General features: G+C 34.9%; 1 protein-coding gene across 1 annotated transcript in view; it reads left to right on the forward strand.

Annotated features, from left to right (window-relative positions):
- Positions 1-24,330, forward strand: part of LOC145668499 (venom serine carboxypeptidase-like) — a 31,096-nt gene extending 6,766 nt beyond the window's left edge. The window contains exons 3-6 of the mRNA XM_081736458.1: positions 13,397-13,543; positions 18,348-18,422; positions 20,568-20,734; positions 23,720-24,330. Of these exons, the coding sequence (XP_081592584.1) occupies positions 13,397-13,543; positions 18,348-18,422; positions 20,568-20,734; positions 23,720-24,268 (938 nt within the window). The 3' untranslated portion in view covers positions 24,269-24,330. The remainder of the gene's footprint in view (positions 1-13,396; positions 13,544-18,347; positions 18,423-20,567; positions 20,735-23,719) is intronic.
- The last annotated feature ends 1,600 nt before the right edge of the window (positions 24,331-25,930 follow it).

Genomic DNA, 25,930 nt, shown 5'->3' on the forward strand with positions numbered 1-25,930 from the left:
CACGGACAAGTCGTAATCTTATATGTATCTAAATAGCACAAATAAATCAGATTAAATCTGTAAAGTCCTTCGGGGGTTTTGATGGAAGTAAACTGTTGCATAGTTACGAGTTTGTGTTTATGCTCACCACTCGATGAAAGTTATGTTCTTGAAAGATAGTAACTGCTACTATATTCTAATGTACTGGATTTTTTTTAAAAAAATGAAAATATTTTGTTACTAACAGTGAGTGAGTATTTTTGCGTCCAACAACAGTTGATTAAATGCACATCTACTTCTGCGCATGCCTTTCATAATACGACGTCATGTATAGCAATAGTGTGCATTATCCTATATTCAAAGACGTTCTAGCACTTTTACTTTGGTGTGTAAGAATGGCGCAATATGATCATTCTGTGCGTGAGAGTGTTATCGCTCTTATTGAACATGCGGGATTGAGTGTTCCTGAAGCAGGCGCTCGATTAGGCGTGCATCGTGCAACAGCTTTCAGGTGGTGGAAAAAATATGAGGAAACTGGAAGTCGAACTCGAAAATCTGGAAGTGGTCGGCCACGAGTGTCCTCACCGAGACAAGACCAACGATTAGTTGATCAATGGTGTCGACAGCCTTTCATGTGTGCCCGACAACTGCAGCAGTCTACCGCCTTTCCAGGTGATGTATCTACAGTCCGACGGCGACTTCGGGCCGCAGGCTTAAGGTCCTTCCGGGCTGCTGTTAAGGAGAGATTGACAGAAGATCACAAAGTCGATAGACTGGCTTTTGCAGAGCTAAATATTGCTCGTCACTGGGACACTGTTGTCTTTACAGATGAGAAAATATTTTCCACTGCAAACTTTGGGCCGACACGTGTGTATCGCCCATCTGGAAGACGGTTTGATCCACAATATATGGCCCGTTCAGCGCGAATGGGTCATGTGACGATTCACTGTTGGGGGTGGATATGCAAGGCTGCAGGTGGAGGTGGTATCCATCGAATTACAGGCCGGCTTAATGGTCAAAAATATGTTGATCTTCTCGACTTTATGCTCCCTGAAATAAAAGCACATGTTGGTGACGACATACTACAGCTACAACAGGACCATAGTTCCGTACATGATTCAGCTGTGGTTCAATCATGGATCCAGAGGCAACCTGATCTCGAGCTAGTCGAATGGGTACCTCGAGGTGCTGATTTGAATCCCATTGAAAACATGTGGGCTGCAGTCGTAAGAATACTTCGTGAACGTTGGTCGGACAATCCACCGCGAACAGCTGAAACTTTATGGGAGCAAGTTGAAGAAGCTTGGGGACTTTGTTGCACTCCACGTTTCATCGCTCGCCTTGTTAATTCAATGGGTCGGCGATTAGAAGCCGTAAGGGAAGTCAATGGCGAATATACCCGATATTAAAGATAATAGCTTCTACACCCTTCCCAGCCCTTTTCAGGGCTACTTAATTGCAACCAAATATATGAATATGTACGCATACTTTCCTGGGTATCGCTGCAATACTTTCACTATTACAATCTGTTGATAATGTTAGGGTTGATCGGAACGTATCCTTCGTGGAGTAGTGGATAGAAGACTAATTTTCTATTCTGCAGACTCGTGTTCGAAACTCCGTCCCATACCCTATTTTTTTTCAGTATGTATTTTTGTTATACGGATTAATACACTCCACAACATACAATGGGAATCGAACCCGGGACCCCGTACACTAAAGGCACACGTGCTAGCCACTAGACCAGCTGTAAGAGCGAATAAAATGTATTTTTTGTGTCTGACATTTATACCCGTTTCACCCTGATGTAATATGTCTATTGACTTTTTAATGTTTATCGTAGTTGTTATTTTGAGGAATGATAAATGTTGTTCATATGGATTCTATTACGTATTCGTCTATAAATATTATATAAATAATCAGAATTATTCATGATCTTCCATGGAAATTCACTGGTGCATGCGCAGTAGAAACAGAAGAATGCAGTTTATTGATATTAGTCCGAATGCAAATTTCTAACAGGCTGTCAGAATTCCTTAATGAAAGCAGTGGTTCTCAACCTGAGGACGCGCAGCTTCCTCCTGGTTAAGCATGAAGGGGGCTAAAGCTACTGGCAGAAATGAATTGTGAAATAAATAAATAAAGCACCACTTATAATGACTCTTTAAAATTTAGATTGACAATTTTATAATGACCGTTTAAAAAATAATACTGAACTAGGAGGGTATGCTAAAGACTTGTTGGAAATAAATATAAGTACCTGAGATTATTATTATTATTATTATTATTATTATTATTATTATTATTATTATTATTATTATTATTATTATTATTATTATTATTATTATTATTGGTCTCCCACTTCTTGGCTGAGATGTGAAATATTCACCACTTTCTTCATACCACTAAATCAATTTCTTCACTGTTTTCTTGTCACAGCCCATACCCCTAGCTATCTGAATGGCATTTTGTTCCATAGTTAAACGTCCTATGATTTCCCTTCGCATAGTAACAGATAGGTCTCTACAGCCTTTAGAGCAAGGCATTTTGACAGCCTGTAGAAATTTGCATTGTGATTCGCATTAGTAATGACAATAAAGTGGATTTTTCTGTTTTTACTGTGCATCATCAGCATCATTATATCAGAAGTATTCCGCCATTACCAGCGGGTCACTTACGCGACTGAGAAACTGCCATGCTCTACGATCTTCTGTTAACCTTTCCATCTTCGCATATGATTTTTCTGTTTTGATATCGCCAATAGCCTAATTCTGCTTATATATAGTCTAATTAATCCCCTCCCTCTCTTTCCTGCAACCATATCCTCTAGCACATTCCTCATGATACAGTTCCTTCTTAACCAATATCCCAACCAGTTTCTCTTCCTCTTCTTAATAATATTTTTCTCCTTCCATTTCTAACACCCTCTCATTCGTTTTCCTCTCGACCCAGCTATTTCTCTCCACTCTTTTCCACGCACATATTTCGAAAGCCTTCAATTGTTTCTAATCATTTTTGCATAATGTCCATGATTCTGCCTTATAAATACAGTAAAATACAGTACAAGAAGCATTTTATGAGTTGTTTTTCTTTTTCAATTCTATTCAAGATCCCACAAAATAGTATTTTCTTCATCCTAAACGCTTCTTTCGCCATTTCTATCCTTGCTTTTATTTCACGTTCGCATGTCATATCATCACTAATAATACTACTCAGATATCGAAAACTAGTCATTTGTTGTTTTCTTCCGCTCCTACTTTCATATTTGACACCGATCGCTTCAATCACCATGGATTTTGTCTTTCTAACATTTATTTTCATCCCATATTCTTCAGAAGCTTTTCTCAAGTTTTCTACATCTTATTAACTTTCTTTTTAGATTCTGCAACAACAAAAATATCAACCCCAAACCGTATACAGCTCATCATTTTATCTCCTACCGAAATTCCATCTTTATTAGGTAGACTCCTTTTCGCTCTCTCTTCTATATAGCTATTTATTTATTTATTTATTTATTTAATATACAACACAACAGGCTTAATGCCCAATTACAGTGTTGTGTACATACAGCAAATATTACATATATAAATTTCTTAATTATTTCTACAGAAAATTTCTTGTTTCACATATGATCTGAACCTGTTTTCTGAAAGACTAAATACATCCACTTTATTAAGCTTATTTACAATATCATTGTATAATTTACACAGCCTCCACATAGGGGATTTATATAATATATTGCTCCTGGCTTTTGCACAATAAAATGTCCCTGTATTTTCTACTCTTGTTTTGAAAGTAGGAATCCGCAATGATATTTTCGAGAAATAATGTCGGCGATAATCTCTGTTGAACTCATCTTCCAATTACACTGTCTGTCTACTGTGCATGCATCAGCGAATTTCCATGAAAGATCATGAATAATTCTGATAATTTATATAATATTTATGGACGAATACGTAATAGAGCCTATATGAACAACATATCATTCCGCAAAGTAACGAATACGGTAAACATAACAAATCAATACATATCAAGGTGAAATAGGTATAAATTTCAGACACTTCAAAATACATTTCATTCGTTCTTACCGCTGGTCTAGTGGCTAGCACGCGTGCCTTTAGTGTGCGGGGTCCCACGTTCGATTCCCGGTGGGGGAACTTCGGAATTTTAATTGTTCTATACCTTTTTGAATTCGTGTTCCTGTCGTTCAAGCTTAAAGGAAATGATTTTAAAACGTGTATAACCGAATAGAAAATAGGGACAACTTACTCAGATACGTTCAGTGAATCAGTTAACTTAAAGAAAAGAAACAAAGTGTCTAACAAGGAGGATGCCCGAAGTGTAAATCTCAGATTTCAAAAATGTTTCTGCAGATCGTTAGGGGGGCTCATGGAATAAAGATCGGTTCAACAAATTTTGGCGGAACCCCATATTTGGGTGGGGCAGTGCCCCATTTGCGATTTTCGGCTTTCCTAGTAAAAATCGGCCTTTTGATTTGAAAATGGACTTATTGTTGTCGACAATCGTTGTCACTCGTCTTCATTTGCGCAAAGATACTTCAATTGTGGGTCGGGGATCCCTGTGGGGGGTTATCAATCAGAAGTGTGATGAAATGTTTCCTCTTCATTTTGAAGAGCTGAATTCAAATATGTCATTATTATTATTATTATTAGTTAAAGTACGAAGTTTGAAATCAGGCGATGCAGTATTTACGTAAACTAAATGATAATTTATTTGATAATATTCACTAGCCCAGTATACATTTGCGAGTTTTTGCTATGAGAAATGAAGTGTATACGACATTGAATAGTAAAAATATTACAATAAAAATATATTATTAAAAATATTGATTAAGTAATTGGAGTTAAACATGCTTTCCAGTAAGAATTATATAGAGAGAGGATTTACTTTAAAGTGCATGCAAACGAATATTCTAGTTTTAATCCGATTAGAAATCGATAACTTACACAATACTATTTACTTCATTAGTTCTATAAATATTTATGCTTATCGTATTATAATTCTCTTTAAAATTATGATTTTGTCATTTCAAAACGTAGAACGAGAAATAAATGTAATATTCTACCCAGGGCGGATCCAGGGCCAACTTCTGGGGGGCGGTGGGTTGTCATAATGCAACTTTTAAGGGCTCCAAACTCTGGGATAGATTTTATTTATATATATAAAGTAAGAAAGTTTCCTCTTCTGGGGGGAACGATCGCCCCGATCGCCCCCTCCCCCTGGATCCGCCCCTGATTCTACCTAGGTATTTGTTAAGGAAACCTTTCAAACTGATGATTTCAGGGCATGACCTGTGGGAGAATTTGAGACCTTGTCGACATAAATTTCCCTCTTCGTGGCCATATTTTCGATCATGCTCAAAGTGGACTAATAATGTTTTATCAGTTTTCTCTCATTCATATATTGACCATTACCCCGGGAGAATCTTCTGAAATTATCAATGCTTATAATTAGTTTTTCATTACAAATCAAAGGATAATAATGAAATATTAAACATACTTAATATTTTGTTTCCAGCTTTGGATTTTAGATTTGCAATTCATATAATGTTCCTTTCTAATCGAATTTGAGAGAAAAGTAGTTCCCAAAGATTTATTCAAAGAAATGTTCTCAGTCCTGTGATGAAAATAGGAACACATTTTTAAGAAAAAAAAAACTAATGAATAATACCTACAGGGTTTGAACTCACACATTTATGATTGATAGACTATTCACCCAAACCGCTCGACCAGTTCGTACGTCTTCACTGAGCTTCTTTAGACTTTTGTGTAAAGTAGTTTTCTGCTCCACATTTTTTTTATATCGATACGACTATAAGTTTGTTTAGAATATTTGGGCGTTACAGGTCTTGCAATGCATAAAAGTCTTTTTCGTATAAGCTATATACAATTTTACGTCCTAATAACTTATATACAACAGGTTGAATCTGTGAAATGATTGGGGTTGGAGTGATCGTAAATGTTTTCATAGGAGCCTGGATATGCAAACCCGCTTAACGTGGGGATTTACTTTTGTGAACTTTGGTGCATGTAAACAACTATTGTTGCACGCAAAAATACTCACTCACTGTTAGTAACAAAATATTTTCAATTTTTTTTAAAAATCCAGTACATTAGAATATAGTAGCAGTTACTATCTTCCAAGAACATAACTTCCATATGGTGATGAGCATAAACACAAACTCGTAACTATGCAACAGTTTACTTCCATCAAAACCCCCGAAGGACTTTACAGATTTAATCTGATTTATTTGTGCTATTTAGATACATATAAGATTACGACTTGTCCGTGAAATTTGTTCATACTCGTCTAAAACAGTTGTATTCTATTATTCGCCACTCGTATACATTATATGACAAACAACAAAACAGAAACAAGTAAAGTGCAAATACTCTAGACAATATTTATCAAAACGTTCTAGAGAATTAAGATATAGCCGCGCGGTTTAGTAGAGTAGTCTACTACCTCCACCTTCTCGTGTTCAAACCCCCCTGAGGTTTGTGTCTATTCTTTGTTTTTGTTTTTTTTTTTTTCTTGTGCTTTCACAACGAACGTTTTTCCTATAATTCCTATAAGCTATGACTTGCAAACCCTAAACAAAATACACATGTTTATTGTAATACTCTAATCCGGATTTTTATGTTATTCTCTTCTTTTAGCTAGTTAAATTTCGTATACTTTTATAATTTCGATTAATGCATATTACCAACAAGTTAAGAATCGAAGTGAGAACGCTGAAATCTAGAGCTAAAACCGAATCTATACGACATTGAATTCAAATAAGTAAAACAATGTGATCGACAGTTTGATATTAAGTTTTCTAATCACTTTACGACTATATACCGCCACATGGATGTATTGATTTTACAATAAATTCTCTTTAAGTAATAGTTTGCAGGACTATCGTTTTATGTATTTTGCTGATCAGTTTTTTCTTTTGCTTAGAAATTTATTACCAACAGTACATGGTTGCTTCGATTCCCGGCAGCAGCTCATATGGTTCGGATTCCACGTTAATAAGTAGGTCCACGTCTCATATAGCCTCGCTACTGGACGGGCGTTAAACTCAAATTTATCAACAACTACATGGTTGTTATGGGAAAATTAGTAATTTATTATGTTGCATAAACCAAATTTTTCACTATTACTGAAACAGTAAGAAAACAAGACAACGCGGGCATTTGCTACGTTTTTACAAATTAATAATTGTCATCTAGCAAGCAATTTAGAAGAAACAGAGTATTCAATACATTAAATGTATAGCACAGTTGTGAACCTTCTTTTCGGATGTATATTAAATCATTTGCTCCGTTCCCTCTATTTCTCTCTCTCTCTCTCTCTCTCTCTCTCTCTCTCTCTCTCTCTCTCTATATATATATATATATATATATATATATATATATATATATATATATATATATATATATATATATGTGTGTGTGTGTGTGTGTGTGTGTGTGTGTGACATCTGTAATAAATAAGAGATTTATTAATTTAATAAATATACCGACAATAAATATGCACATATATATTGTCTGACGTACATACACACCCCACTAAAACTTTCTGAACGTGTTTTAATGTTGTACTCACTCTTGTCCCCGTAGCTCTCTAAGGTTTATTTAGTTAATAATTCGGCTCGAGCGATAGCCATGATCACAAGCATCTGTTAATTTTTCCACTCATATTGAAAGCTTCCACTTTGCGTTAATACATACAGGTTGCGAAAAGAGACCTACTTCAGTCTTGTGAAAACCACTAAAATTATCAGTTAAACCGGACATAACCTTTTTTTTTTTTTTTTTTTTTTAAAGAAAATCTAGATATTAGCCTATCAAATAAGAAATGGATTGTTGCTGGTCCCGATTTCTCACATCAAGGTCAAATCTAAGGCCAAATATTTAAAGTCTCTCAATTCAAATTTCGAGCTTGTGCTTCTACTTCCCGCTAAATCTGTGCTCATCACGACTTTTTCTCTCCAAGTATCGATTCCGTGATGGGCACAGAAAGGCAACACTTAAAAATTACTTTACTGTTAGGTTGAAGATGAGTTGATTCACTATGGGCTACGTTATTCAAATAAAGTAAAACATTACACTGAAGTTTTTCAGACAACATTAATTGGGTGGACAGCAAACTGTACAGCGAAAAGATGGAAAAATGAAGGGTTAACTTTAAAAAAAACCCGCTCCAGTTGAAATACTTATACAGACACAGACAATGACACGGAGAACCAGTCATATTAACAAATGCTGAAACAAATCTTGAATTATTCGCTTATTCACCTAAAAATCACCTTCATTAACATGTCTGCCCACTAGGAGCGTATCCCCCAGCGTGTACGTTAACATATACTTACGAGAGAATACCTATATCTCAGATTTCGAGTACAGTTTCAAAAGTTCATTTCCGTAAACTGTAAAAGCAGTGATTACTATGCTAATTATCACAAATTAAATGCAACTTTTGAGTTGCATACACACAACCTACTAGGGAATGAAGACCATGTGCTAACAAAGAGTACACTGGAAAATGAAATAACATGTTATAACAAAAATTAAAATAAGATGATAATCGATACAAATATAGAGGATGAATATGACATATCCGAACTTCGCCAAGTATGGTAGAAGAAGCTATTTGTTTACTTCTTCTTGGCCAACCGCTAAGAACATTTATAAATCTATATGTGGCTTTGTTATACGCAATTAGTACATTCAAATTCAGAAACGATGACGAACTGAAGGGTACGAAGGTACAGTTGCAAGTAACAACCGTAGTCATAATAATATAGTTCTACTAAACAACGTTGAAAATAGTGGGTAATTAGATGGTAAGTAGAAATGACCAAAACTGAACAGTTTACATCGATCATTTCGAAATACAGCTAGAAGATTAAATTTACAAGAAATGACAAAAATCAGTGAAATTTGGAGTTATACTAAGCATAGTTTGAGGGGGAAAGCGAGCATCCCCGGTGGGGATACTTCAACTGACTTCTTTGGGGGGGAACAAAATGTGATTGAGGGGGAAAATCCCCCTCATCCCCCCCGGTAATTCGCACCCTGTACATATATATATATATATATATATATATATCTTTCTCCTTGATATTCAGTTTCCTGCAACTTTTATTTTTGCTTGTTCTTCCTGTGTTCTCACCTCTGTACATGTTTCTTCTTTCTCGATTTCTATAGTCAGAGATAGAGTGAGACAGACAAAGTGTTGTGTACTAACTACTCATTTCATTTTACTTTTCTATGTGTATAGCTATCTTTTTAAAGTATCAATTAGACATAGGTTATAGGCGGTCTGTCATGGATATGTTAGACGTATATTTCTGCAGACTCCATTCCACCTTTCATAGGTAATGATGGACTAACAGGGTATTAGTGTCAGACTAGCTACATCGATAGAGTGTGGGATTTCTAATGCTATGGTTCTGGGTTCGAATCCCATCCAAAGACTGTAATTTTTTCCATTTAGCAGTTTCCGATGTTGTATACGTGCCAATCTCTTAAGATGTTCTCTCTTTCTCATTTCTCCATGTAGATGGATGCTACGAAGAAAAACAATAGAGAAGTAATCTCTTCTTTCAGTTATGGTTGAGATTTTAAAGAAATTTTCAGATTTCTACGAGCATTTTTATTTGTTTAAATAAATATGTGTTATGTAACACTTACTATGTGTAATTATGTATTTGTGGTTTGCTGATTCTCACAGTTATTATATATGGTTCATAACAAAATTTGTGGTGGTCCCCTTTGAAGTGCATGTGTCATTTGTCAATATATGCGCACGTTTTCTTTTCCTTTGTATTTCGCATATTCCTCTTTATTTAGTTTCTATCACGTTGATCTTTTTCTCTTTCTCTCTCTTTAAAAGTGAGGATGTAAAATGAGAAGAGAAATGAGAAGAACCTCAATCTATTACTCCATCTTGTGAGAAATTTGTGGTTTGTAGTCACGTGGTCTATGCATTTCTCGCTCCAAACGAAGTGTGCAGGGGGACGAAGCCGAAGGTTATCCTGGCGTGATCAGTGCCACAAAGACGTTAGGTTGGTTGCCTATGTTGTTGGCGTAGTTTCACAATGAACTTAAACTTTCATGTTGCAGGTTTTTTGCCTCGTATTGTACAATTACGCAAAACACACAAACTCAAGAACTCAGAAACCTCATAACCTCATAGTCAAATTATAAGATTCTATAGTCATAAGTTTGTTTGCTTTTGGTGTGAAACGTTAGTGTTATGTATAAAACGTGGTTTGAATTGGTCTTCAAAGTAAAGTTGTTAAGTGGTCCATTACCAACGACGCTCCACGGCTATATAATTCGGTGGATGTAGAGGCTGAAAACTCGCGTTGTTTCCAGTTTGTCAATTGTCTCAAACTGTCATCTTTGTGCTACATACGCTATCTAGACAAATAATAATCGAAAGGAGCAGGCCTGGGCTGTATGCAAATGCCTGTACCAATTCGTATCTCAACAATTCTTGGAGTTTCTGGCAGCTACCGGTGACCTGTAGCAGAAACCTACTCCTGTTGTTCTAACCAGAATATTTCTGTCGCATAACATCATGATCCTCTCTAATTATTTAGCGCAAAGATTCCCATCCATAACATTGTTGTCTGGAATGAGTTCTAAGAACACTGAACCATCAATATTCCATTGTGTTCGCATTAGGCACTTTGTTTCAACCTTACCTCCTTGGAACACTTGGTGGTGCTTCTCAGTCTAATCGTAACTATTAATGTCCATAGGCAGAATATTGCTGAAGGAACCTCTTTTTTCACCTGTGGTGTCCCGACGCAGAAACTCGTCGTCACGAGGATTCTATAGTAATGAATAAACAGAGTGGGTCGCTTTTAGGTTTGTTCAGACGTTAGTTTAAGGTGTTTGCTTCGATATCGTCTCCGGACAAATTCAGTTGATGACATATGGGATGAACCCATTTACGTTGCTAACTGATGTCCACTTATGCGTAGATCGATCCTTAAAGTCTCATCCAGGATATCCTTGTTCATGGCAATTTGTCTCTCGGCCCGAGGTGCCTCTTCAACGCTCCTGTCCTTTGACATGAATCACGTAAACCATTTTTAATCTACCTGAATATCCACACTTATTTCTTCTTTGACAATACCTTTCTCCCAATGATACTTAAGCGAGAGCAATAAACACTCAGTGTGACCAAGAATGATGATTATAGTTCTAATTTTTTGATACCATGCAAGATTTTTCATGATTGGGATATATATACTTAAAGGGAATTTGATGTTTCTAATTGACGCTGAGATAGATTATTCGCTATATGTAGATAAACTTTTAATAACGTTAGAAAAATCTTTATTAAATTAAAACGTGCTCTGTATAGCTTTTAGACTAATAAAGCCATGGGCGTCTCTGGCGGGGGGGACGGGGGGGACGCGTCCCCCCAATATTTTGAAGTAATATAATCTAACATTCCGCTAAGATACTAGCAGTTAGATCATTTCCTTTGATGTCCCCCCCAAATTTTACATGCCAGAGACGCCAATGAATAAAGCCCACTAACACATATAACTTCCAACTGTCGAAAAAGTTAACACCATTTGATACGAGATTTGTAAATAAAGAATTGAGAGTTTTTCGAAATTCACCTTTATTTAATATATATCTACACTTGCGCTCTGTCGCCTGCAAACTAGTTCCTTCAGGAAACTATCCAGCGATGGAGACGTTGTTTCCAGTCTTCATAACAATACTGGAACTGAGAGAATGGGACAGCCTTCAGCTAGCTAGTTACACACACGTTGACGTTTTCTGTCATCTTGTACTGATGGCCTTTGAGGTACGTTTTGGCAATTGGAGAAAAGAAAGAAGCAATAGAGAATCAAATCAAACATATACAAAAGCTGAGGAATGACAAGGTTGTTAATTTAAGCAATATGATACAGTTCATGGTAATATGTAGTTTAATAATATGTGCAAAATCAATTTATAATTGAACAATGAACATTGACAGCAAAAGTGTATATAAGGGTTATCCAGAAAAGAGGGATCACTTTGATGTGAAATATAAAGCAAAAATTATGTTAGTAAAAGATTTACAATACATAAGTTACTATGTTACTCTGTTTTTGAACATATTCGCTATACACAGTTAATCATTTACCATATCGAGGTACTAATTCTTCTATACCTTTACTCTGCTCTGATGCCGAAAATGTATACAACCAGTGTTTCTTTCAGAAAAAATGGGGCACTTAGTATTCCATGTAAGCACTGATAGTACTATTCTATTTATTATTATATTATAGACGTATTATTTTGGTTCCCCCCCCCAAAAAAAACTGTATATACAACCATGTATGACAGCGTCTTTTAAGCTTATCAGCAGGGGAAAGTGCTTTCCGGAAGAAAATAGCATTCAACTGAAGATGAAACATAATCCACTCATGACCCAAGTCAAGGACTGAGACGATGCAAATGTGAATATGAATACTATGGAGTTATTAGTTATGAAGAAGTCCGTCAAAATTGAGAATTTTGCCAACTGTAAGACGCTGAGTGTGATACGGCTTTTGATTTCTACTTGTTCCAGAAGTTGAAAGACTCTTGGTCCCATAAACGCTTCTGCACTGACGGTGAGCTTAAAAATGCTTTGAGAGCATTAGCGGCTACAGAGTATCATGGCGGTAGAGATAAACTAGTTTCATGCTATGGCAAATGTTCAAAAATGTATCGCAAATATATTGGAGTAAAGCATATAGTTATGTACTATACATCTTTGGAACATATTTTATGTTTGTGTCTCCTCTTTTTCTGGGGGGGGGCTCGTATATTCAAGAACTGGTAGAACTATAGCAGAAGCAGTTATCAAACTACTGTATTATGACTTGATGATTAAATTTTGCAGTGGACAATGTGTAAAAGAAATGACTTTTTTCTTTTTAGAAGCACTGAAGAATTAATCTCCAAGTTTTCATTTTAAGGTTCTTTCCTACCTCTAAGTAGTTTGAAGCTGAGTCATTAGATGGCACAACCCTCGCCCAATAGAAATACACCGTATATTAGAAATTAAAAAAAAAAGAGATTGGGCCCTAATAACTACTTTATTTAAAGCAATAATAAAACCAAACTTAAAACATTACCGTACCTGAACACTATTTACTGCATTATCCGTGCAAAATTTTGATTTAGTCATCCATTTTATTTCCATTGTTAGAACCATTCATTGTTGAAAACACGGAACACGATATCTGTCAGTAATTCACCAATGGATCTCAAATCATGTAGACGTAGTACTAATACAACATCTAGTTCATTATCTACGAAGTGCCATCATTAAACCGAATTCTATTAAATTCATCTAACAAACTACCAATATGATTGTGAAATGTAATAAATTGTTGTTGCAGGATTCAGTTTCACGAATAGTGAAGATGGTTACGTGAGAAACCAGACGCAAGTCGGCGAAGACTTATATTCAGCTTTGATCCAGTTTTTTACTTTATTTCCTGATCTTCAACAGAACGATTTCTTCATCACTGGAGAGTCGTACGCAGGTAAATCATTTTGGAATTTTAAAATTTGATATAAGTATTTATCGTTAGCTCATATGGAAAGTTATAATCCCAACAATGTCTTCGGTTCGTGGCTGAAATTACAGTTTTATTGTTATAAACTCACTTACCTGATGTAATAATTCTTGTATACGATAGTTTGTAACGATAAAACTGTCCCCCAAGAGAGATAATGCTTAATTTACTATTTCTTTCAATTCGTACTAATACTTATAGTAAGGTTATTCATAAGTGAGGAAAGAGTGAGTGGCTTATTAATGGTAGAGTCGTAACTTTTCCTAATGTGATGACATCCTTGTTTTATCCTAGGACAAGGAAGTTTGTGGGAACAGCATTGGTGTCCTTGAATAGTTAATAAATTCTCTAGTTATTATCCATTATTTATACTCCTACTCTTTCTGTCACAATTAACATCTCCTTCAGCGTATAGGCCATAACCATGAGGTTTACGTTAAAAAAATATTTTAATTCAAACTGAAATGAAAAGACATTTCTAGTTTTAGTGATATGGCTCTGTAGATTAAAGAAAACTACGAAAGTGAATTGTTATTATAAAAGCATTTGTGGAATGATAATGTCGAGTTGAAACAGGAAAAGTCCGAGAAGACCCACGAACATGATGTTGTCACCAGAAACTCTCATAGACTGGGATTGATCCAGGAAACCCTCGCTCCAGAGATGAGCGTTTCCACTTAGATACCTTACTCCTTAATTTAATTCTAATTTCTAGAGATAAGTAAGATTTCAATTTTTCAAGGGAGGATCGTAAATTTCAATTCCTTGCCAATACAAGTCTCGTTCAAATTTATATGTGCAAATGTGTGACCTATCTATATTAGCTTTGAACTAAGTTGTTTTCGGTATTAGGCCTGTGGAATAGCAACGATCATGCACCAATATTCTATATTTATTTATTTATTATTTGTCAGCATATTCTATCAACATAATATTTCTCTATAATTTAAAACGAAATATATTATGAAAACACTTCGCTTTAGCCCTGATTCGTTTATGTACCTCTAATTTACTACATTATTATAATAAATATATCAACTAACCATGACAACATGTCCTGTCAATAACAGCGTTCTTTCTTTTAATTACATCTAAGCTATATGCTTAATTATTGCGCCTCTGATCAGTGTTGGTAAAATGGGTACAGATTAATTATAATAGGAATGCATCGCTGTATGAATGTCGCCCAGAACGGGAATTCCGTAACAGTATTTCAGTGAAGGAAAGAACCCTGGATATTTTCAAAACATTCACTTTTTGAATAGCCCTCGTACTAATTATTATTACATCAATCCTCGTATTAATTATTATTATTACATCAATATAAATATTTTTCTTTTCTCTTCTTTCTCCATATATATATATCAATTCATTTATAACAACATTTTTCTTTTATTACTAATTACGTATCATAAAACGTCGATTCATTACAAATATCATTTATGGGTCTATTCAAAATTATAACTAATTGATGACTTACGCAGAGTTACTAGTTAGTTGTTCCTCTTTTACATTGAACGATAACATCCATATACAAACAACATTATTTATAATTAAGATCGTCATCTTATCAAAACAACAACAAGATCAGAAGGCAATAATTACGTTTAAAAGCTTCAATTTAAAATCAATGTCATGGATTTCAAGTTAACATAATCAAATCTCTTTTGAACATGTAAAGTAAAATAAAGGTAAACATAACATTCGGAGTTAATACAAAGATAAGATAAATTAATCACATGATAACATGTTGCACAAACATAAAGTCCAAATGAAGTATTCACAACACAACTCGTAACATCTGAGAGAATAAATTAAGAATTGTTATCCAAGTTTAATTTAGTTAACATATCAGGGTTGAAATTTTAACCAGCTTTAGCCGTTTACCTGCTCCAGCTTTTCATATCTAAATTATATTTATCATCAATATTATTCACAAATAAATTAATAGACGAATTTTGCGTTGAATAACCGTGGGAACCTTCGGCTGGTATGGGATTAACCCCAACCATATCAGCGGGTTTTAGTTTAAATTAGGGTTAACAAACGAGTCAATTAGAGTACATTGAACACCACAATCCTGGTTATTTTCTCTTGATCCATTTCCCGTTTCATTTATTACTTCGGTCCTATTCCGACAGTTCCTGCCATCTCGAGATCTCCAATTGGATCTGTTTTGAGTCACACTGGTATGCATCACATTGTTACTGCAATTGCGTCTTCCACGAAAGTTTCTCCCGTTCATCCAACTGTTCCTCGGATTATTATAATTCGTTCCATTTCTACCGCTAGAATTGAATCTTCCATTAGCTCCAGTTCCAGTACGTATAATAGATCTTTCACTAATTCCAATGCCAGTATTGTCACGTGACCTCTCATCGCTGCGAAGATTTTCGGTATTTTCATTAGTTATATTCAGGTTTCTGACAGGAATTGGATTGGATGGATTACGATTACTTCCGCTAGGGTTCGGGAATTGATTCTCGAAGTTCTGGACTAAAATTATCAGATGATTGAAGTTTACGCATTGAGCAGACAACAGAATCTGTTGTAATTTATACGGCAATAAAATGCGTACGGAAGCGATTATTCTGGATTCTGGCTGAAACGGATTGACGAGTTTAAGTTCATTATATGCATTGATTGTAAAATCCGTAAGAGATTTATCGACCCGAGGTGAATAGTGTCGAGTTCGCACCATCGCATCACGGTTAGCTAACAAGAAATCATTTTCGTAATTAGCCAACAAGGCCCGTTTAAATTCTTCGTAGGATTTTATATGGTCGCGAATAGCCTTAAACCACAAGGAACAAGGAGGAAGTAACAGATGTGGTAACAACTTCATAAATTTAGATTGATCTACACCCATAATTTCACACTCTGCTTCAAATTTTTCTAAAAATGAGCTTGCGGTTTCGTCACACTTACCGCTGAATTTAGTCATGGCCTTAATTTCACTGACCTTAACATTTATTTTGCTATAGTTATGTTTTTGTTGGCGTTGATAATGGTCTGGAACCCTTTCGCACTTATTTATCTCCTTTCTTCTTTTGCGATCTGGACTTTGGAATCGCCTACTGTGGTTTTCCACAACTAAACCATCATCAGTAGAACTCTTAGAAGAAGATATCCCGTCAGTTTCTATTAATGGAGTTCTCGGGCGGTGATGCAATGTTTCCTGTTGATGATGCATTGTTTCCTGTTGATTGGGAGTACCCAAAGCCTCCTTATACATAGGATTATTGTAGTCACATTCCCTCTCTTGTAACGATCTGATTTCCTCTTGTATGTTGGATATCAGTATGCTATGTGAATTGACCTGGGCAGTAATATTCGCTATCTGACTTTTTTGTTGGGCTGTCGTCGATTCCATGTTTTCAACGACTTTCTTTATCGACTCGGTTTCTAGAGTTAGTTGATCCTGTCTATCTTGCCATTTGTTACTAAATTGTTGAAACCTGGTATCAACTTCTCGTGTCATATCATTTGTAATTTTGATGGTAACTTCATCAGCTAATACTTGCAAATTTTCTTTCAAATTGTGTTGCAAGCGGTCAAAATTCTCTTGCACACCTTGTACTTTATCTGCAAGAGATTTATGCTGCACTAGTATCTGTTCTAGCTTTTCATCGTTCAGTTTTTGTTGTTGATCAAATTTCTGTTTTAGCCTTTTATCTAGCTTTTCATCGTACAATTTTTGTTGTTGATCAAATTTCTGTTCTAGCTTTTCATCTAGTAGTTGACTAAACATATCAATAAGATTAGAATAGGAATGTTCAGACACAGTTACGGCATTTCCAGATATGGTTTCATTTGAAATACTGGGTACTTCTTCAATCTCGGAATCCTGCATATTGCTAATTCTTTGGATTCTCTTCCCACTTCTCAAAGTAGTGAAACTCATAAAATACGTATACACATAAACTCAGTTCTTACTATTCTTCGGAACTAAATAGTATAGTATAGTCCCGTGTCTTCGGCACCAGATAAAACGAAATATATATATATAAACACTTCGCTTTAGCCCTGATTCGTTTTACGTATCTTAAAATCACTATGTCATTATAATAAATATACCAACTATTAATCACTAACCATAAATTGCATCCAGATATCGTCGATTTATTCTTCTGTTTTATACGTACATTAAATATCAACAGCAACCATAGCTTTTGTACATATCTTTTAATTTCGTGCGTTTTCCTGCGTAATGAGCTTTTCCATAGCAACTAATAATCTTGTCAATAACAACATGTTCTATCAATAACAAACTAATAATCTTACTCATGACAACATGTCCTATCAATAACAGCGTTCTTTCTTTTAATTACATCTAAGCTATATGCTTAATTATTGCGCCTCTGATCAGTGTTGGTAAAATGGGTACAGATTAATTATAATAGGAATGCATCGCTGTAAATTATTGAAAGTGGTTTTATAGAAAGGAAACAAAAATATACTCTCAAATGTGGCGATAACGTCGCGTCAGCGCATATGAGAAAATCGTATGAAAGTTTAAGCGTATTTATCTTGAAAATTAGCGCATACGTTGTTGCTTTCCTAGAGGCATCATTTGAGAAATGGTTTTACGTAAATTTTATTTTTTCTTAACTTTTCCAAGAATGCGACATATATATTTTTTATAGCATGTATAAGGATTCTAACCATTCTGTGTGCACTATTAGGGTCTGGTATCTTTTTCAAGAGATAATCGTTGGATACAGGCCTGACTTAAAATAAAGCCATTGAAACAGTTCTTATCTTCTTTCAGGTAAATATATCCCTGCCATAGCACATCGAATCTATGTGGAAAATCCTAACGCTGAACTGAAAATTAATTTGAAAGGTAAGAGACAAGTAAATCAAAATCAAATTCAATTTTAACATTAGAAAATTCTAATATCCAATCTAATATATTAGCCAAAACCATCTTAAAGGAATTCCAGGAACAATGTTTGTTTACAGAGTTTGCTCATTTCAATGATTGCAACAAAGACAGTAATAGTAGTAGTAGCATGCGCGTGACTTCGACGAACTTTGTTGGTGGAAAGTCAGTGGTAGTCTCAAGATTGTTTGTGGAAAGTGACCTTTATTGAAATCTGATTGGTTGATCCCTACCTCTAACTTCAAGTTTTGGGTTTGAAACCTGATAGGCAATTATTATAACCTATTGATATACAACACCAATTTCACATTGTAGTTACGACTCACAGTCTAAGGTCATTGATAGAAAACTTATTCTTGGTGTAATCTGATTGACTGATCAGTGGAAAGTTATTCTTGTTGGAACTTGATTGGTTGTTCAGTTTCCAATCTTTGTGTAATTTTTCGATGTTTCAAGTGTTTTGCTTAAAATTGTTTCGATCACTGATTTTTTAATAAACATTTTCAGTGTGAAAATTTTGTTTTGAAATTTTTAGTTAAAATTCTTTGATCATTTAAAAAATTTTCAAATTTGAAAGTTCTTTTACTCATTGAAAAAATCTTCGAAGATTTTTGATGAAATGTTTAATTTGAACGTTGTTTCCATTTGTTGGAAAGTTTTATTTTTTTATTTAACTTTTTTAGTTTAAAATTTTAGTCTAAAAGTTTCACTACTTAAAAATTTGTAGCTGCGAAGAAAATTTATAAGAAAGAGAAGCGGAAAAGTTTAAAATAAATAAATCTGCCAACAATATTCACAAGAATTGCATCATAATATAATCATACATGTCAGAGTAAATTTATGCATCAGCCGAATTGTATCACATGCGCTTATAATTAATTTTAATACATTTTAATTGTAGATACACTCAATTAAAATTTCAATTTTATTTCTATTTTTTACGAACACATACACTTGGTTGTTTAACCACATACATTAATGTCTGGTAAAGGATTTGGATATTATTTATACAGTTTATTTTGCATTTCTTGTATCAGTTTGTCTTTAGTGTAAAATTTTAATTGGAACTGAAGTCTTCTTCAGTCTATGACTATATCTGTAGCAGGAAAATAAATTTCTACAGGAGGAAGATTGTCACAAATAACTGTATAAAGAGTATTCAGATCCTTTATCTGATACGGATGTATGTGGTTAACCAACTAGTGTGTATGATCTTATAAAAAGTAAAAATAAAATTATAATTTTAATTAATTTGTGTTTTTATTCATGTACAATTAAAACACGTTAAATGCAATTGTAAACGGATGTGATGCAATTTTGTTGGCGTTGCATAAACTTTCTCTGACATTTAAGATTGAATCATGATGCTTGTAACGAAGTAAACTCTGATTTTAAAAAATATAGTTGTTTATGGTTTGTGCGATATTTAAAAAAAATACCTCTTGTATTAATCATAGATGCTCAATTAATAGGAATAATCTACTACTCTCTGCCACTCACTTGTAGTGAGTGTTGATTAATTGTTTAAAGAACTCTGATATTTCAGCAAAAAGTAAGTTCATAAATTGTCGTACAGTGTTCCGGTTTTTAGTGTAAATTTTTATTGTGTGTCCCGGTAATTTAGTTTCAAAATAAATAATGAATAGTAAACTGTTTGGAATTATGCTTCTTAACATATACAACTTGTATAAAGAATCGTCAGAATTATAAACTTGATTTAGTCATATAGGGGCCGCAGTGGCTCAGTGGTAGAGTGTTCACCTGTGGTGTTTGAGGTCCCGGGTTCGATCCCAGCCCTCGCCAAGTGAACTTTGTGGTGGACAAACCCCGTGTGCGTGGGTTTCCTCGGGGTTCTCCCGTTTCCTCCCACTTATTTCATTCACTCATCATCACCGTCTCCTTTAGCCTAACCGGCATAACCGTTGGACGTAAAACTCAAAGATTTCACTTCATTTCATTTTGATTTAGTCACTATTTAAGTGTAATTTTGGTAAACTTGAGGATACTCATTTTTAAGCAAACTATTATTATACAGTTTTATAAATCAAAATCTTAAAGGAAAATCTAATGATTTAAACATACATATGTTTTGTTTCTTTCGTTCAGGTTTAGCAATTGGAAATGGTTTCTCTGATCCAGTCAATATGATGAAGTATTCGGAATTACTCTATCAAATTGGACTCCTGGATGCTAATGCCAGGGATTACTTTCGAGATAAAGAACAACAAATTGTTGACCTTATTAATGATGGAGAATATTCAACTGCCTATAGTGTAAGTCTCATCCTAGGGAGGTTATCTTATGATACTTTAAACCAGGAATGCAAATAAACAACCAAATTTTACTAGCCCAAGAAAAAAGCTACTAGACCACATCCCACAATAGAAATCTTTTACTTAACTTCGGTATTTTAATAGTGATATTAAAAACTTGCCCGCACCGATGAACCACTCGCCCGGGAAAGTGGTTATTTGCATTCCTGCTTTAAACCTAATAAGAATAGAGAATTCTGCAATGATGGTGACAACTGCTTCGCAGACCTCATGTATCAGAGTCCGATAGCCGCTATTTGTAATTTGGTTACTTACATATAACTTCATCAAGTCTTTGTATAAAACGCCTCAGAGTATAAGTTTCAATTCTTTTGATACCAATTGCCAATTATTGGCTGAGCGACATCTAGTAGCTGGTTTATTGAACATTTTTTCCACATGCTTCTAGTTACTATTTGATTCAATAGATGGAGATGATGTTCTATCAGAAGTAGAGTAAATGGAAGTTAAATTTAGTAACGACATAGCAACCATTTTCGGGTATCTGAGACTTGTTTCGAATACCTTGATTAGCTAATAGTCTCTTTTAGCATTCTTTAATTGGCCGTTTCATTCTCGATTGGAGAATGGGTTGACACTAGTCGCACAACTTTCATTAAATCTGTCAGGAGGTACCGAGAAATTACTTTCCTCTTAATCATGCAGCAAAACGAAGTCAAAATTTTTCATTTATCTGTCGGTTTGAAATGTTATTAGTAGGGAAAATAGACATCTGCAGCTACACACGAGTCCGTAGGAATCAGTAACGAATGTGAACGACCGATGAGTATGATGTAGGTAATTGTATAAACATGCAGTGCAACAAGGGCACCAGACTACACGGACGTTGCTGAAAGGACCACTTCGCGTTTGACTGAGATCGCATAATTGAGCATTGGGTAGGTCTACGGCGTATAGTAGAAGTTAGCACACCGCTAGTTCTGTGTTTTGTCTACAGCTTTTAATAGAATAGCAATGCAACTCAAATAGGACGGAAATACATGGGTAGCTCCAAAGTTGTCTAACGGAACCAACGCCACAAATAGTGCTGTCATTTAGGGTAAACGACCCAGAGCTCCAAATTAGTCAATGACATTGCAGTTGAGATTGACAGTTCGGCATGAATGGTCCAACGGTATTTGCTGGAATGCACTGGTGCTGAAGTGCCCCCCAAAAGCCTCTGATTACAAAATCACAAATTATGCGGATAACCAATTGGGCCACCGTCTGTACAACAAACCAGAGCACAACAAACCTGGCCTCTATTGCATTCTCCAACAAAAGAAAAAAATTCCAATTCTTGGACAGTGGTTGACAGTGGATATGGAAGCGATCGATAGAGCAGAATTTATCCATAATACGATGAAATACGTAAGTGTAATGCTGTGCGGTGAAATATAGGATGGTGCTCGTAGTCATCTATTTTTTGTATTTGTTCTGTCAATGCTGCGAATACACTTTCAAGCCTACTTTCAGGGGGCTTTCTCCCTCTGAGTTGATCAACTGTCCCACTCGGAGGTAAGGAAAATTAAACTGCTATTGGCAATATACGAAAATAATCCCAGTTGAATCATCTCGCGTTTTGATTACCCTTCACGGACAAAATTGGAAGAAAGCGTGCTGCGAAATGCATCGAGTTATTGTAAAGTGGATTTTATTCTTCTTTGAAACAGGCTAACTGTTGCAGGGAGCCACGCAATTCATAGATAACGGGTGCCATGCCGTAGGGCAAAGGTAACTACCCGCTGAAAGATGTAGTATGTGGTCAAGCTCCGCCGTGACCCGGACAAGCCGCGGACACAAATCCTAGCAAATGTTAATCATATCATACAACTAAAATTGAACAAACGGACGCCCAGATCCGCAAACAAACAACAGTTAATAATATCAGCTGCCACGGGATGCCATCCATGCCATCCACGGGATACTATTCCACATAAGGAATTCAAATAAGCATGAGGACATTTTTGCTATTCTCACATATGTATTTCTTCTAGGCCACTGCGCTGGAAGTAAAAACATGAAAATTACTCTAAAGCCTACTTGATACTTATAATAAAAATGTCATTAATTATTATGAATTCAATAGAGTGTTAACTTTGTGAATAAGGCTTATCCTATCGAATTTTTCAAAAGTCAACTTCGAAAGGGAAACGGAGGGGAAAATATTATGTTACAATGAGAAGTAATTTTGTAACGTACATCATTATGTTTACAATTTACAACTGAATATTTGGTCGTATATGGAACGGGATCATTTAATTATGATAGATCATCACTTAGAGAAGTTTTTCTATATTATTATTATTATTATTATTATTATTATTATTATTATTATTATTATTATTATTATTATTATTATTGAGTTTGTTGACTACTTCCAAAGGGGAAGGGAAGATTTTACTATTATGTTCCTTTCTAAAGCAGGGAACGAAATTTCAGGTTTGAATTCAATAGCCAGAATAGAGAGTTTGGTCAATTTCTGTTCACAGCTCAAACGCAAACAATCACCAATTGTGACCAGTCGACTTGAAATTTCGCGCCTTGCTCTAAACGTTGGATATACAGTACACACAAGCACGGAATTTTACATTAGGGCCTCTTGCTACGATGTGGCGAGATAAAGGAATTGTAGATTTGTTTGTTAACTGCATCTTAGCTCAAAAATGTTTTGTGTACCATGATGATTTTGATATGATATCAACTGGGAAGTCTTTTATTTCATGTCAAAAAGCATGTTTTTGGAAATTTTACACGGAAAGTCTAAGAGAAGGTTATATTTTACTATTGCCTCGAGCTTCTTTTGAACCTTTGGAGAATTCCATGAGTGTAGTATGTGGGACGCAGAGAAATGTACAAAAGTGGAATCTGCTAACAAGTTCAATCTAAGTAATTAATGACAAGTCTATATAATTAATATTGATTTTTCCTTCTCTTCCTCTACAGATCATGGACCAGCTGATAATGGGAGACTTAGCACCGTATCCTACTTTCTTTTTGAACCAAACTGGTTTTAAACAATATTTTAATTTCTTACTCCCAAATTCCGACAGCAGCGGAGACAATCACGTGAAGTTTCTTCAACTGGATGATGTTCGCAGGGCGTTACACGTAGGCAATAATACACTGTCCAACGGTGCAGATGTGGAACCTCATTTATATGATGACATGCTGCAATCGGTGAAGCCATGGATTGAAGAGTTATTAGAAGAGTATCCAATTCTATTTTATAACGGACAACTTGATATAATTGTGGCTTATGTCCTCACTGAAGAGTTTTTGAAAACGCTGGACTGGAGTGGAGCACAAGATTATCAGAGTGCTTCTCGAACAATTTGGAGAGTGAATAATGACATAGCAGGCTATAGGAAAAGTGTTGGCCATCTTACTGAGGTAGTTGTAAGAAATTCTGGACATATGGTACCCTCAGATCAACCTGAGTGGGCCTTTGAACTTATCTCTAATTTTATAGAAGAAGCTTCTGCTACACCATAACGTAAACGTTTATGATACACATGTGGTTATGTCAGAATTTTAATAAATGTTTATAGGAGGAATTTGTTAAGTTTTTATTAGCTGTACGAAAATCTTGGTAATATTTTTGTAATCTCTACAAATATGGTATTGTATAGTTTCATATTTTACCTTCATCGAGAAGAAAATGTAAGAGAAAACTCAATTTCACGAGTTTGCAGAGTAATTATGCTGTGAAATGATACTAGTTGCTCCATCCCTTTATCTATGTGTTTGACCAGCTGGACACCAGGCTAAAAGCGTACTTAATTAAAAGCTCTAATGGGTAATATTAAATTTAATTAATTAATTATTTTTTTTATAGTTTTCGCACTAACCATTTCAAATTCCTTGCTACAATTCTGTAATTCAACTCCACACAATATGCAACGTCTTCGTTATACAGGCAGGTAATAGTTTATGTTAAGGATAACTCTTAGCATGACATATAGAGGAGACACTTGAGTTTTGGATTCTAGACTACCACGAACATTTTGTACGTGTTATAGAAACGATACCAAGGGTGTGACACGTACCCACAACATAATGAAGACAAAGTAACTTTTGTTTACTTCAATAAAAGGATTTTCATTATTTTATAAGCGTTAATTTAAGCATGATTTATTTGATCTGTCATCCTTCTGATTTTTTGTCTTGAACAATGGTTGACAGATATTAAGTTCCTAATGTATTTTGTTTAGAGAAGAGATATAAATAAGTTGTCTTATTGGAAATTCGTGTGCTTTTAAACGTGCCTTTTTGAACGAGACAACTTACTGTTCACTTTTGAACGAGGTTTTTAATTTTGTTCCATTAAGTGAGAGCGCGAGATATAAATATTATATAGTAATGAGTAGAGAATCTTCGCAGTTTCACTACGTGCGTTACTTGTGTGCTAATTATTTGAAAATGGAAATTGATGATGCTGAGCATGAAAATGCTTTTTTGTTTATTACGTATTAGGATAATTGCGTGTTGAATGTGAATAAGGTTGTAATTACTTATATAAAATCCACAAGTATTTATTCATGTCAAGCATAATATAATTCAGTAACTAAGCAACATGAACACAGTATATAAACTACACACAATTGCTACCGTTTACCTTTAGAATACTGCAATATTTAACAAATTTTACCATCAATTCACATGAAGCGTACTACCGTCAACAGACTGTAACCATATCATACATTTGATCATTGATATTTGATTAACTGCAAGTTAGTTAATGGGCAAACCGAGAGTAGTTAAATGTAAATAATTACGACTTTATAAATTAAGTACGATGTTAAACTATGTCGTACAGCAAGCCGAATTCTTGGAGATAACAAGTAATAATAATAATAATAATAATAATAATAATAATAATAATAATAATAATAATAATAATAATAATAATAATAATAATAGTAGTAGTAATAATAATAAATTGTTAATGTGAATAATTAGAGCTTTTAAGGATAATTTTAAACCAGCGTATACAGCCGGCCCGAAACCTCAGGCAGAACAGGTAGTTATGAATAATGAATTGTCATATGCCGAATGACATATCTTATGCCTAATTGTGATTATATATATTAAGAGTGGGCTGATTGTTTGTTAAAAGAAAACGTTTATTCAAATAGCACGCAATTCTATAATGTA

The sequence above is a fragment of the Thermobia domestica genome, chromosome 13, assembly GCF_964235325.1.
Source record: "Thermobia domestica chromosome 13, izTheDome1.hap1.1, whole genome shotgun sequence".
NCBI lineage: Eukaryota > Metazoa > Arthropoda > Insecta > Zygentoma > Lepismatidae > Thermobia > Thermobia domestica.